The sequence below is a fragment of the Malaclemys terrapin genome, chromosome 4, assembly GCF_027887155.1.
Source record: "Malaclemys terrapin pileata isolate rMalTer1 chromosome 4, rMalTer1.hap1, whole genome shotgun sequence".
In the NCBI taxonomy this organism is placed as follows: domain Eukaryota; kingdom Metazoa; phylum Chordata; order Testudines; family Emydidae; genus Malaclemys; species Malaclemys terrapin.
In genome coordinates, this window is record NC_071508.1 from 13,393,635 (window position 1) to 13,406,288 (window position 12,654).

A 12,654-nucleotide genomic window follows, 5' to 3' on the forward strand; every position below is an offset into this window, starting at 1 on the left:
GTTTCTCTTTGAGGACTGAGAGAACATTCGGGTTCACGTACGTGAGCGGCAGGAGGAACCTCTGTCGAGTTTTCTCCTTCCCTTTCCGTGATTTCGCTAGAAAGCAGACGTCCCTGTGTAGAAGGTAAGAGCCTCCTTGAGGTTTGAAACCTGTTCAGTCTGATCCATCTGGTGACAGTTGAATTCTAGGCATGGAAAACACGAGCTTAAGGAGGCAGAATTTTATTCCGCACCTGGGATTTTGTCCCTTAGAATCACTGGGGACATTGGGGTTTGTCCTTTTTGTTTCCCCTTTTCCTCCAGCCCTCCCTCCTTTCTCTTCTTCTCTTGCTTCTTTTGTCCTTTCCCCTGTTCCCCTCCTAGCACCAGGGGGGGTGTGTTTGTGTGTCGCGGGGGAGTGCTCTGCAGCTCCCACTGTGGGAGGTCCACCCAAAAATGTGGGGCTGAAATAGTGCCCCGGCAGTGATCCCCACCAGTAGCGTAGCTGGGGGGGGGTGCAGGGGAAGCAGGCACTTCCCCTCAGCACATTTTCCAAAAGTGGTGCCTTAGTCAGAGGTTACCATGGCGCCAGTGGGCGGGGCCCACGCTCCGCTCTGAAGCTTGGCCTGCCCGGCTGGCGCTGACCTCCTACACGCAAAGGGGGGGAGGCACGGCTGGAGGAGCCAAGCGGGGCAGGGCCGCGGAGGCGGAACGGCACGGCCGGAGGAGCCATCCTTTGGGCTCTCTGGTGTGAACTCTCAGCCTCCCGTCCTCAGCCTCTACCCTGACTGGCTGAGCAGGGGGTTATTGACAGGGAGGAGACTCAGGTCCTTGTTCTCTTTTAAGACCAAGTAAATAAGTCATAAGCAGTTCTTGGTTTGATGAATTTTGCTGCTTCTCTGCATTAATTGTCTCTGAGCAGCTCATGATTCTCTCTACCATTGCAGTTCTCCTAAAATACTTGCTGAATAATTACTGTGCACTGTTGTTGGTCTGGAACTCATCCGAGAGCACTTTATTCAGGAAATTCAAGATCCGATAGTTAGTTTGAAAATCAGGGCTCTTGGGTCCTATTCCCAACTCTGCCACTGACTGGCTGTGTGACCTAAGACAAGTCAATTCTCCTTTCTCAACCTTAGCTTCTCCCTCTTTCAAGTAGGGATAATAATGATCCACTCCTACTTACCTCACGGTGGGTGGAGGATGGAGATCCATTGGAGAGTGTCACTAGGAGGAGTGCATAATATGAGGTGTCCTATCACATTTACTCAGATCAGATTGTGACATAATAGAATAGCTGAAATAGTTTACTTTATTTGTATTTTTTTATTTTGAAATTGATAAGAGCAGCAACTACTTAGCTCAGACTGCAGCATCTTATCTAATTTTCGAGATCTAAGTGTCTCCTCTTTGTGTGCGAGGAGACAATTTAACACACTGTGACAAACAGGAGATGCTTTTGTTTTGCAACAAAATATTTTTGCAAAGAACTTTCATCCCACTTGTTATGAGTTCAAGAAACAAACTGGTTTAGTCTGAATGGGATTTTCTGACAGAAATGGTTTCAATGAAATTTCCCCACCATCTTGATTCCTGGGCTCTATCCCTCCCCAGTGGTGAAAGGAACTTAAAGGATTTACCATTCCGCCGGAGTCCTGAGCGGAGGTGTGGCCTCAACCGGAAGAGGCGGGGCCTTTAAATCACCCCGGAGCTACCAGCTGCAGAGGTGGCTGGGAGCCCCGGGGCTCAGGGGCGAATTAAAGGGCCCGGGGCTCCGGCCACCGCAGAGCTCTGGGCCCTTTAAATCACGGCGGGAGCCCGGCTGCCTGAGCTCCGGCAGCGCTTTAAAGGGCCCAGGGCTCCCCGCAGCGGCAGGAACTCCAGCCCTTTAAATCACCGCCGCGGAAGCCGGTCCAGTCCAGCACGGCGTACTGGCTCTTGCCGGTACGCTGTACCGGACCGGACTGGTTTACTTTCCCCTCTGCCGTGCTTCTGCCGGGTTTGTTGTCCATTAGAACAGGAGTCAGGACTGGTGGCTTCTCTTTCTGGCTCTGCCACCGCCTTGCTGTCTAGGCGCGGTGCTCGGCAGGGGCTGGGGCCGGGGACGCGGGGCCAGGGGCCGGCGCGGTGCTGGGCCGGCGGTGCGGGCACTCGGCCGGGGGCTGGCGCGGTGGTCAGCCGGGGGCCGGGGCCGGGGGCGCGGCCACTTGGCCGGGGGCCGGCGCGGTGCTTGGCCGGGTCCCGGGGCCGGCACAGTGCTCGGCCGGGGGCCAGCGCGGTGCTGGGCCGGGGGCCGGGCCGGGGGCTGGCGCGGTGCTGGGCCGGGGGCCGTGCCGGGGACACAGGGCCGGGGGCCGGCGCAGTGCTGGGCCGGGGGCCGTGCCGGGGGCCGTGCCGGGGGAGCAGGGCCGGGGGCTGGTGCAGTGCTGGGCCAGCGGTGCGGGCACTTGGCCGGGGGCTGGCGCGGTGCTGGGCCCGGGGCTGGTGCGGTGCTGGGCCCGGAGCTGGTGCGGTGCTGGGCCGGGGGCTGGCGCGGTGCTCGTCCGGGGGCGGGGGCACTTGGCCGGGGGCCGGCGCCCCAGGGCCCAAGCCAGGCGGGAGACGCCGGGGCCAGAGCCTCTTGGCCTGGGTCGGCCACCCACCAGGGGGAGCCGCTCGGCCAGGGGTGCCAGAGTGAGCCGCGCTCTAGCCCGCCCCAGCCTACGGTCCAGCACCGCGCCAGCCCCGGGCATGGCCCCCGGCCCAGCACCGCGCTGGCCCCCGGCCAAGTGCCCGCACCGCCGGCCCAGCACCGCGCCGGCCCCTGTCCCCGCGCCCCCGGCCCAGCACCGCGCCAGCCCCCGGCCGAGCACCGCGCCGGCCCTGAACCCCGGCTCAGCACCGCACTGGCTCCGGTCCCCAGCCCAGCACCACACCGGCCCCGGCTCCCGGCCCAGCACCGCGCCGGCCCCCGCCCAGCACCGTGCCGGCCCCGGCCCCTAGATGAGCACCACACCGGCCCCTGGCCTGGCCCCCGGCCCAGCACCGCGCCGGCCCCCGGCGAAGTGCCCGCACCGCCGGCCCAGCACCGCGCCGGCCCCCGGCCCCCGGCACGGCCCCTGGCCCAGCACAGCGCCGGCCCCTGGCCAAGCACCATGCCGGCCCCTGGCCAAGCACCATGCCGGCCCTCGGCCTGGCCCCCGGCCCAGCACCGCTCCGGCCCCCGCCCAGCACCGCGCCGGCCCCGGCCCCCGGCCTAGCACTGCGCCGGCCCCCGGCCCCCGGCACGGCCCTCGGCCCAGCACCGCGCCGGCCCCTGGCCAAGCACCATGCTGGCCCCCGGCCCGGCCCCCGGCCCAGCACCGCTCTGGCCCCCGCCCAGCACCGTGCCGGCCCCGGCCTCCGACACAGCACTGCACCGGCCCCGGCCCCCGGCCCAGCACCGCGCCGGCCTCCGTCCAAGTGGCCGCGCCCCCGGCCCCCAGCCGAGCACCATGCCGGCCCCCTGGCCAAGTGCCCCCGCCCCTGGCCGAGCACCGCACCGGTCCCCCGCCCAGCACCGCGCCGGCCCCCGGCCAAGTGCCCGTGCCCCCAGCTCCGGCCGAGCACCGCGCCGGCCCCCGGCCAAGTGCCCGCACCGCCGACCCAGCACCTCGCTGGCCCCCAGCCCGGGGGCCGTGCCGGGTGCTGGCGTGGTGCTCGGCCTGGGGCTGGCGCGGTGCTGCTCCGGGGGCGGGCGCGGTGCTGGGCCGAGGCCCGGTGCGGTGCTCGGCCGGGTGCTGGGCCGGGGGTCGGCGCGGTGCTGGGCGGGGGCTGGCGCGGTGCTGGGCCGGGAGCGTGGGCACTTGGCCGGGGGCCGGCAGGGGCACTTGGCCGGGGGCCGGCGCGGTTCTCGGCCGGAGCTGGGGGTGTGGGCAGTTGGCCGGGGGCTGGCGCGGTGCTGGGCGGGGGACCGGTGCGGTGCTCGGCCGGAGGCGGGGGCACTTGGCCGGGGGTCCGGCATGGTGCTCGGCTGCGGGTCGAGGGCGCGGGCACTTGGCCGAGGGCCAGCGCCCCAGGGCCCGAGCCGGGCGGGAGACGCCGGGGCCAGAGCCTCTTGGCCTGGGCCGGTTGGCCGCCAGAGGGAGCCGCTCGGCTAGTGGGGCCGGACTGGGACACGCTGCACCCCGCCCCAGCCTATCTGCTGCCTCCCTGTTTCAGGCTTCCCGCGAACATTTGATTCGCGGGAAGCAGGGGAGGGGGAGGGGGAGGAGCAGGGGGCGGAGCGTTCAGGGGAGGGGGCAGAGTTGGGGCGGGGCTGGTGGCGGGGAAGGGGCGGAGTTGGGGCAGGGCCCCATGGAGTGTCCTCCTTTTTAAAAATTAAAATATGGTAACCCTACTAGTGAGCATGGACTTGTCAAGAACAAATCATTCCAAACCAATCCTAGCTCCTTCTTTGGCAGGGTTATAGGCCTAGGGGAGGTGGGTAAACAGTAGATGTGATCTCTCTTGGTGTTTCTACGGCTTTTGACACAGTCCCATGGGACATTCTCACAAGCGAACGAGGGAAATGTGGTCTAGATGTAATCAGTGAAATGTGAGTGCAGAGCTGGTTGAAAGCCTAGACTCCAAGAGCCCTTCTCCATGTCTGGCTGTCCAACGGAGAGGGTGTACCTAGTGGGTCCGGCAGGGATCAGTCCGGGGGCCGGTACTAGTCAATATTTTCCTTCAGGATTTGGAAAATGGAGTGGAGAGCATGCTTCTACAATTTGCAAATGACACCAAGCTCTTTGGAGCACAGGATTGGAATTCAAAACGCCCTTAACAAATTGGAGACTTGGTCTTCTTGAGCCAGACTCCATGGCTGGGCCCCTCTCTCTAGACTGGGCTGAAGTGAAACCCCAGAGCCAAACCCTCCTCCTCCTGGGCAGTGCGCTCCCACCTTCAATGGGCAGATGCTGCTTAGCGCTGTCAGAGCAGCTTTTGCTGGGGGCTTTTCCCAGCACTTTCCAATAGTGGAAAAGTATGAAAACCCCATTTGACTGCTAGGGACAGAGCCAGAGAGGGGGAGCAACGTGCCCAAAGTCCCACAGGAAAAGGAAAACAACCATCAGTGGAACCAAGAGGAAACCCAGCAATGGAAGTCAGGAGTCCTGGCTCCCAATCCCCTGGTCCAGTCACTCCAGCGGAGCACACTCCCTCTCAAAGCAGGGGGAGCGGACATGAGGGCCTGGTTGTAATTGCCAGCTGTGGGAGGGAGTGTGCAGCAGTGGTTAGCAAAGGGGCTTGGAAAGAAGGCCTGCTGGGTCCCATCCATTCTTCTGACACTTGGTGTGACCCTGTGCCAGTAGCTTCCCCTCCCAGGCCTGGTTCTCATCAGTGGGGTTGGGGTCGCAGTCCCGACAGCCCAGGGGGATTGGAAGGCTCCAGGAAGATGTGTAAAGTGCTGGGATGTCGGGATCCCGGAGGCGCTGTCACCCCTGCACGAGGGCAGTGTTCTACACTCCCTGCTGCTGGCCGAGTTTCTCTGTCCCTTGGCACTAAGACAGACTCTTGTTTTCACAGCCAGCCGATCGCCCCGTGCCATCACCCTGCCTGCTTCCTGGGCAGGGTAACTCCTCAGCTCACCACCACCCTCTCCAGCCATCCTTGGGCTTGGAGAGTGAGGAGAAGGGCGAGGGACGACCCTGAACATCCTCCATCCATCGCTCCATCACCAGAGCAAGTGAGTGGCATTAGGGTTCCTCGGTGGCGTCCCCTGTCTGTCTGGGGAGAGGCAGAAAGAGGGGGAGAGAATCTCTCCCAAAGGAGATTGGATTTGCAAACAGCCCCCAGGACCGCCTCGCTCTCAGACCGGGAAGGGGCTTCTCCAGAGCCGTCTCCAGTGTGTTTGGCAAGGTCCCAGCAATGGGGCTCCCAGCCCTTCCCTTGTGGGAGACTGTTCCCCAGGCTGAGAGTCTGTGAGCTGGGCCAGACCCGGTGAGCTGCTGAGCATGGAAATCAATGGGAACCGAGGAGGCCCTGGCCTTGCTATGCCTAGGGACTTTGAAGTGGGGAATGGTTTCCCAGGAGAAGTCCGGACTCCTGGGTTCAGGGCCGGCTTTAGCAAGTGCGGGGCCCAATTCCTGGGGCGGCACTTCGGATTGCCGGCTGGAGGAGGTGGCCCCGCGGGGCTGCCGCACTCTGGACGGCACTCTGGCCAGGAATGCAGGGCCATGGGGCTTGTCGCGGTCCGGCCGACAGTCCGGCCGGGGTCGTGGAGCTGCAGGGCTGCTGCGGTCCGGCTGTGAGTGTGGTCTGGGGTTGCAGGAGAGAGCTGCTTGTCCAAAGTGACCAGTTTCTTTGTGACTGACCCCAGTGTTCGAAAAGGACGAGATTCCCTGGTTCTTGCAGCCCCAGGGATGATGAGGGGGAGCGTTGAGGGGGAGCAGATCATGCAATGAACTCTTGTCAGTGTGTGTAGCTTGCCCTCCCTGCACCCCCATGGGGGGAGCAGGAGCTGCTCCGGCTGGGGCAGGAATGGGGAGGGACCAAACAGGCTGGTTAGTGAGCGGCTGCCTTGACCCCAGACTCACGCCCGCTCCCCGCTCGGTTCCAGGATGGCCAGGCTCCTGAGGAGGTTCAGGAAGAAGGCTCTGCAGGTGGCCCCAGAGCCTGAGGGAAGCAGCCACCATCTTCCCCAGGAGCGAAGCGGCCCCTCCGACCCCGCTGGAGGGGAAGAAGCTCCCGGCCGCGCCAGGAGGTGGAAGTGCCCAGCCTTCTGGCGGAGGAAACCCACTCCCGGCACAGGCGCCGAGGTGGGAGCATCACCTCCCAGGCCAAAATGGAGCTGGGCCAGGCTGCGGCTGGGCAGGCAGGACTCAGCCCAGGGGCGGAACCGGGCAGGGTGGCTCTGGGGCTTGTTGTTGTGTGGGCAGCAGCGGCCCCAGGCGCCCAGCCCCAACTTCCAACAGGGGCCATCGCCCTGCTCGGTCAGTGAGGACCGTCCAGCCTCCCCAGGGCAGGAGGTGGAGGATCCCTCTGCCAGCCCCAGCAGCTCGGGCCGCTCCCCATCCGACAGCAGCAGCGCCTGCGACTCGGACAGCAGCCTGGCCGACGGACGCGTCTGCTTTGTTCCAGGTGAGGAGCCAGGCTGGGCTCGGGGAGGAGTGAGAAGGGGGCTGTGAACACCCTGGGCCCAGGCCCTCGAGCAGTGCTATGGGGGCGGGTCTCCAGCCCAGGTGTCTGGCCTGAGCCATGTGAACCCCACTGACACTAGATGCTGCCACTTTGGTCCTTGGTGCTCCATTGGGCGGGGGTGGGGGGAGGCACCTCCAAGGGAGTCCAGGACAGTGGGGAGGGTCTCTTTGCTATGGGCTCCTGAAGGAGTTGGGGGCTGATGCCATCACTGAGAGGGGGGAGTGTGGGGCCCAATCTGCCCTATGTCCCGGAGGTGGGAAGGGGACACATTGTCCCACCATGCCCCTGTCCTTCCCCCGAGTGGCAGCAGGAGTCACCTTGTCCCCTTCTCTCCCTGGTGCAGCGTCCGCCAGGGACTCCGAGGACGACGAGGAGAAAGAACAACGGGTAGACTTGATAACAGAGGAGGCTGCTCTCATGAACATCCGAGAGCAGCTCCATGCCCGAGAAAAGGTACAAACGTTCCCCAGCTGTGCTGGAACTGAGATTGTCCTGCTCCTTCCCAGCATCCTGACCCCCTGCAGAAGGTCTTGGCCCTAATCGGGACCTTTCTCCTTCATGATCTGGGACCCACAAGATGGGGGTGTTTGTCACACACCAGCCGGGGTCTCCTCCCCCCACAGGCACTGTCCCAGTTCCTGACCCTGATTGTGGAGGAGTCGTGGGTGATTTGAACAATAGGCAGGTCCCCACTATCCCCCATTCAGGCCTAAGTCCTGCAGCTGGTGTGGCTGGGGCAGGGAGGTCCCTGGCTAACTGGCTCTCTCTCCCCTAACCCCACTCCTGGTGGGCGCAGGACGAGGCGCAGCAGCTCGAGTTCCTGCAGGCCATCTACCCCGCATGCCTCGCTGCCCAGCAGAGAGGGGAGGACACATTGGAGCCACACTGCTCAAAGGCGGCTGTGGTGGAGAGAATTGTGGTGAGACACGGCGCCCGGCAGCTGGAGGGTGGACAGAGACATGGGAGGGGCAGGGGTCTCCCCGTGCCGAGGGTTGGGGGATGGCTGGTGCTGGAGGGCAGCTGAGGGCAGGGATTGCTGGGACTGAAGATTGGGGAGAGGAGACGGGAGAACTAGTGGGCAGGAATCGGAGGAGCGGGAGACAGCTGGGGGGATCCTGCTGGCTGTGTAATCTCCTCCTTGGGGAGTGTCCGTGAGGCCCGAATCTCACACGCTCCTTTGTCTCCTTTGCGTCTCACAGGAGCTCATTGAGGAGCTTCCTCCTAACTCCCCACCCGACGCCGTCCTGGCCAACTCCCTCGTTGCTGTGGCCAACCTCAGGTACCGAGACCCTCCCGCCCGGTTCCCCTAACCCCGGTGCTGCTCTGGCCCGTGGCTGGGAGTCACTGCCCCTCCCACTCCCAGCTCACCTCCCAAGGGGGGCTCCTCTGGCAGAGGTGCGGGGAAGGTTCACTCTCTCCTGGCTGCTCTGTTCTTTGCACTCCAGTCACATTGCAATGGCGTTGGGGAGAGGCTGACTCCCAGGATCAGATACAGGAGGGGCAGCAGGGTCCAGGGAACAGGCGCCATTCCTGCCCTGCCACTGTCGGTCTGGGAAACCTCGGCCTTATCATTCCCTGGCTCGGTGCCTCAGTTTCCATTCTCGCCAGCCTCTGCCTATTTCCCTGCAGTTTCACGTCCGTGTTGGTGCCAGTCCCACCCCCGCACTGCACAGTCTAATACCGGCTCCTCTCTCTTGCCAGCACCATGACACCTGCCCTGGAGCCGGAGCTGGAGACCCACCTCCTCCGAGCCACCCTGCACGCCGTGTTCACCCTGGGCACGCAGACGGACACCAACCAGGTCCAGGTAGATCAGCCAGCTGTTATCCTGCCCGAATCCTTGCTAATTGCCTGCAGTGGGATGTGAATGAGAGAGGCCAGGATATGTGTTTGGGGGTCTCACCAATGCTTCCCAGAGACCCCTCTTCCCATCCTGTGGCAGGTGTAGCCCCAGTTTCCCTAACTCTGACCCATGGCTCTCCCTTGCTTTGCAGGATCTGCATAGGGTCATACCAGACCTCCTGGACGCCATGCTGGGGAACCTGCTGGAAAAGACCCCAGACACGGACAAGCTCCACTACATCTTGGAGGTGAGCCCGATGATGGGGTGGGGGCAATTTTACCTTAACTCTTAGATCCATTTTCCAGTCTGTCCTCCTAGCTGGGCCCCCAGTGGCCGTCCTTGGTCAGGGCAGTCAGTGCAATGAAGGGCCAGGCCCTTCCTCCTTGAAGGACAGAGGAAGGAGCTGGGACTTCAAGCCAGAGCTCTGCCTGGTTGTGTGGAGCACTAAGCACAGGGCCCCCGGCTGGCTTGGGGAGTGAGAGTCTGAACCCCTCCTGGGAGATCCAGAAGATGGTCCTCAGAGAAGAGCCACAGCCTCATTCCCAGAGAAACAGGAGGGCCCCAGAGAATCAGCCCTTGTCTCTGACGGGCCCCGAGATTCCTGGGGGGATTGTGCTCACACTCAGTCCCTTCACCCAGCCAAGGACTTGAAAACCAGGGAGGGGGGAGGGGTCTGTCTCCTTCCTGGGGAGCTGTTCAGGAATCAGCAGTTCAGGGAGGATGGGACCAGCCCTGACACCGAGCATTGTCCCCATCTAGAGAGACAATGACAAGCTGTGACCTGCAGGATACAAGCATCGTCCTGGGGGCAAGAATCCCCTTCTAAAACTCTGCGGTCAATGAATCAGATATTCCACCCCCACCGCATGCAATGTCTCAGCCCCCTTGGGATGGGGGGGGCATTAGCACTACACATGCACCCCCTCATCAATCCTGAGCTGCCTCCTTTCCCCACAGCACATTAACTACTGGACCGTGTCCAGGGTGCCACGAGAGAGAGCCAGGGCCATCAGGAGCAGCGCAGCCCTGCTCACGTCCGTCATCTCCCTCCCTGCCTTTGACGTAAGTGGCCTCTGAGCCCAGCTTCCTGACTCCAGGCGTAGGGGGGGCCGGCTCCAACGGGCTGGAGGATCTGCTGCTGCAGGGGCTGTGGGCTAGGAGTGATCCTCTTGGGGAGGCAGAGTCAGAGCAGAGAATGAGCCTGGCTTGAGTCAAGTTCTTCTTGTCCTGGTTAAGTGGCGACTCTCGCTTGTAAGGGGAGCAGGCTCCAGGTTCTTGCCTTCCTGTCATCCTGGAGTAGGGTTACCATCCGTCCGTATTTCCCCGGACATGTCCGGCTTTTGCGTCTCTAAATAGCCGTCCGGGAGGAATTGGTAACAAGGTTAAAATGTCCGGGGTTTTTTTCTCCCTTGCCTCCCTCCCTCCCTGCCATGCAGAGTGTGGCTGCTGATTGGGCGGCTAGGCCGATTGACCCACTCCCATTGGCCTCCAGCAGCCAGAGCCCTCCCCTGCTCCCCCCTCCCTCTCTCTGTAGTCCTGTGTAACACAGAAACTGACCCACGTGGAGCCAGAATGGTAAGAGGAGGGGGGGGGCAGTCAGGGAGCGGGGGAGTGTTGGATGGGTCCCCAGCCTCCACCTGCCACCCCCACTCCGTGCATTCCCCCCTCCGTGGGTCCCCCCCCGTCCCTGTCTGCCTCTCCCTTGTCTGCATGTGCTGGCTCTGGCAGTACAGGCAGACAACTGCTGTCTGCTGCCCCCAGGTCCTAGTGCCCCCATCCACTAATGGGAAGACAGGCTGCCCTTACCCTGCCCTTCCACCCTAGCCCTGAGCCTCTCCAACACCCCAAACCCCCCAGCCTTCATCCCCACACACCCTAATCCTCTGCTCCATCCCTGAGCCCCCTCCTGCATCATGAACCCCTCATCCCCAGACCCACAGCCCTCACCCCTGCATCCCCTCCTATCCCCAAACTCCCTCCCAATCCCCCTCCCTCTTCCCACACACACCCTCCTGCCCTCAAACTTCCTCCTAAAGCCTGCACCCCCTCCCTTTGCACCGCCTCTCACCCCCAAACTCCATCCCAGAGCCTGCACCCCTCACCCCCTCCTGCACACCCACCCCCTGCCCCAGCCCGGAGCCTGCACCCAGCACCCAAACTCTATCCCAGAACCTGCACCCCTCCTGCACCCTAATCCCCAGCCGAGGACCTGCACCCCAGACCTCCTCCCAGAGCCTTAGGCAGGTGGGGTGGGGGGTTCTGGGCACCACCAAAATTTCTACAACCCTGCCACCCATGCGAGTGGATAAGGGTCAGGGCAGTCAGGGGACAGGTAGGGTCCTGGGGGGGGCAGTTAGGGTAGGGGGTTCTCAGCAGGGGACAGTCAGGGGACAAGAAGCAGGGGGGGTTGGGGTTCTGAGGGGAGCAGTCAGGGGGTGGGAAGTGGGAGGGAGTGGATGGGGCGGGGCGGGGCTAGGGCGGGGCTTCCCCCCCCCCCCCCCAGTGTCCTCTTTTTTGTTTGTGGAAATATGGTAACCCTATCCTGGAGCAGCTGGGGAAGCAAATCCTCCTGGAGGGCCCTGCCCACCTCTCTGTCCTCCGGGCTCCCTTGCGGGCAGAGATAACTAAGGATCCAGCTCTAGCTCCTATCCTCTAGCATCTCCTGCAGAGGGGCTGAGGGGAAGGAGAGTCCTGGCCCAGGCAGGGACTGGGAGCTGACAGGAAAATGCTGATGGAGCCCCCTCTCCCTCTCCCTTCCATTAGAACTCAGCCGAATTCCCCAGGATGGGCCACCACGTGGCCCAGCTGGCTCTGTCCATCAGTGACCCAGACGAGGACATCAGCCGGCAGGCCAGGGAGGGGGTTTACCGGCTCTACCAGCTCCTGCTGCGCCAGAGGGGTAAGGAACCCGGCTAGACGAGTCAGACTGGGACCCCAGCCAATTTCTCTCCGAGTGACCCCGGCTGGCGGATCAGTCTCTCTCTCTCTCTTTCTGTGTTCTCCACCACCCCCGCAGTTCTGTTGGGCTCTGCCCAGCGTGCAGCCACCGATGGGATTGGAAGGACACAAGCCCTGCAACCAGAATGACCAATGTGTATGTGTCTCTCTCTTTCCCAGAGCTGACCATCCGTGAGGTCGAAGACCTTTGGTGCTGGGACTGGCACGAGGACAGCCAGCTCCTCGGCTATAAGAACACCGCCAGGGTCGGGGAGGTAAGGACACTCTGCCAGGGCATGGCACAGCTCTGCAGGCAGGTGGCTGCCTCCTGGAGCCACGCGACGGAGTTGCCGTTCTAGGCCAGGATTTGGAGCCTGGTTCGGGGCAATCTGCTGAAGCCTCACATCTGGTTGGTTTCAGGTTTTTGGCAAATTCTTCTCGGAGGGGCAGAGAAGCTTCTTCCTGCAGACAGCAGTGCTGGCCATGCACGACCCCCTGCTGCGTGTCAGCCAGGCTGGGCTGCTCCTCACTTACTCCCTCCTGGGGCAAACCGAGCAGCTGATGGGGAGCACGGTGAGCAGCTGCATTAGACTCAGGAGATTGGGGCGGGGCCCAGGCCTGATTCCCATCCTCTGGCCATTCGCCGGCCTGGCAGCAAGGCCACCGGTGGGGAATGAGAGTGAGAGCAGGTGCTCCTGGGAAGGGAGATGAATTCACCTCCATGAGCAGGAGGGAGGAGGTTGTCCCCGGAGCAGTTC

At 63.1% G+C, this 12,654-nt stretch overlaps 1 protein-coding gene across 1 annotated transcript in view; it reads left to right on the forward strand.

Annotated features, from left to right (window-relative positions):
- The window catches only part of CR2 (complement C3d receptor 2), a 55,222-nt gene extending 43,130 nt beyond the window's left edge, over positions 1 to 12,092 (forward strand). The window contains exons 26-29 of the mRNA XM_054025256.1: positions 7,460 to 7,503; positions 7,913 to 8,035; positions 8,316 to 8,395; positions 12,077 to 12,092. Of these exons, the coding sequence (XP_053881231.1) occupies positions 7,460 to 7,503; positions 7,913 to 8,035; positions 8,316 to 8,395; positions 12,077 to 12,092 (263 nt within the window). The remainder of the gene's footprint in view (positions 1 to 7,459; positions 7,504 to 7,912; positions 8,036 to 8,315; positions 8,396 to 12,076) is intronic.
- Positions 12,093 to 12,654: the final 562 nt, after the last annotated feature.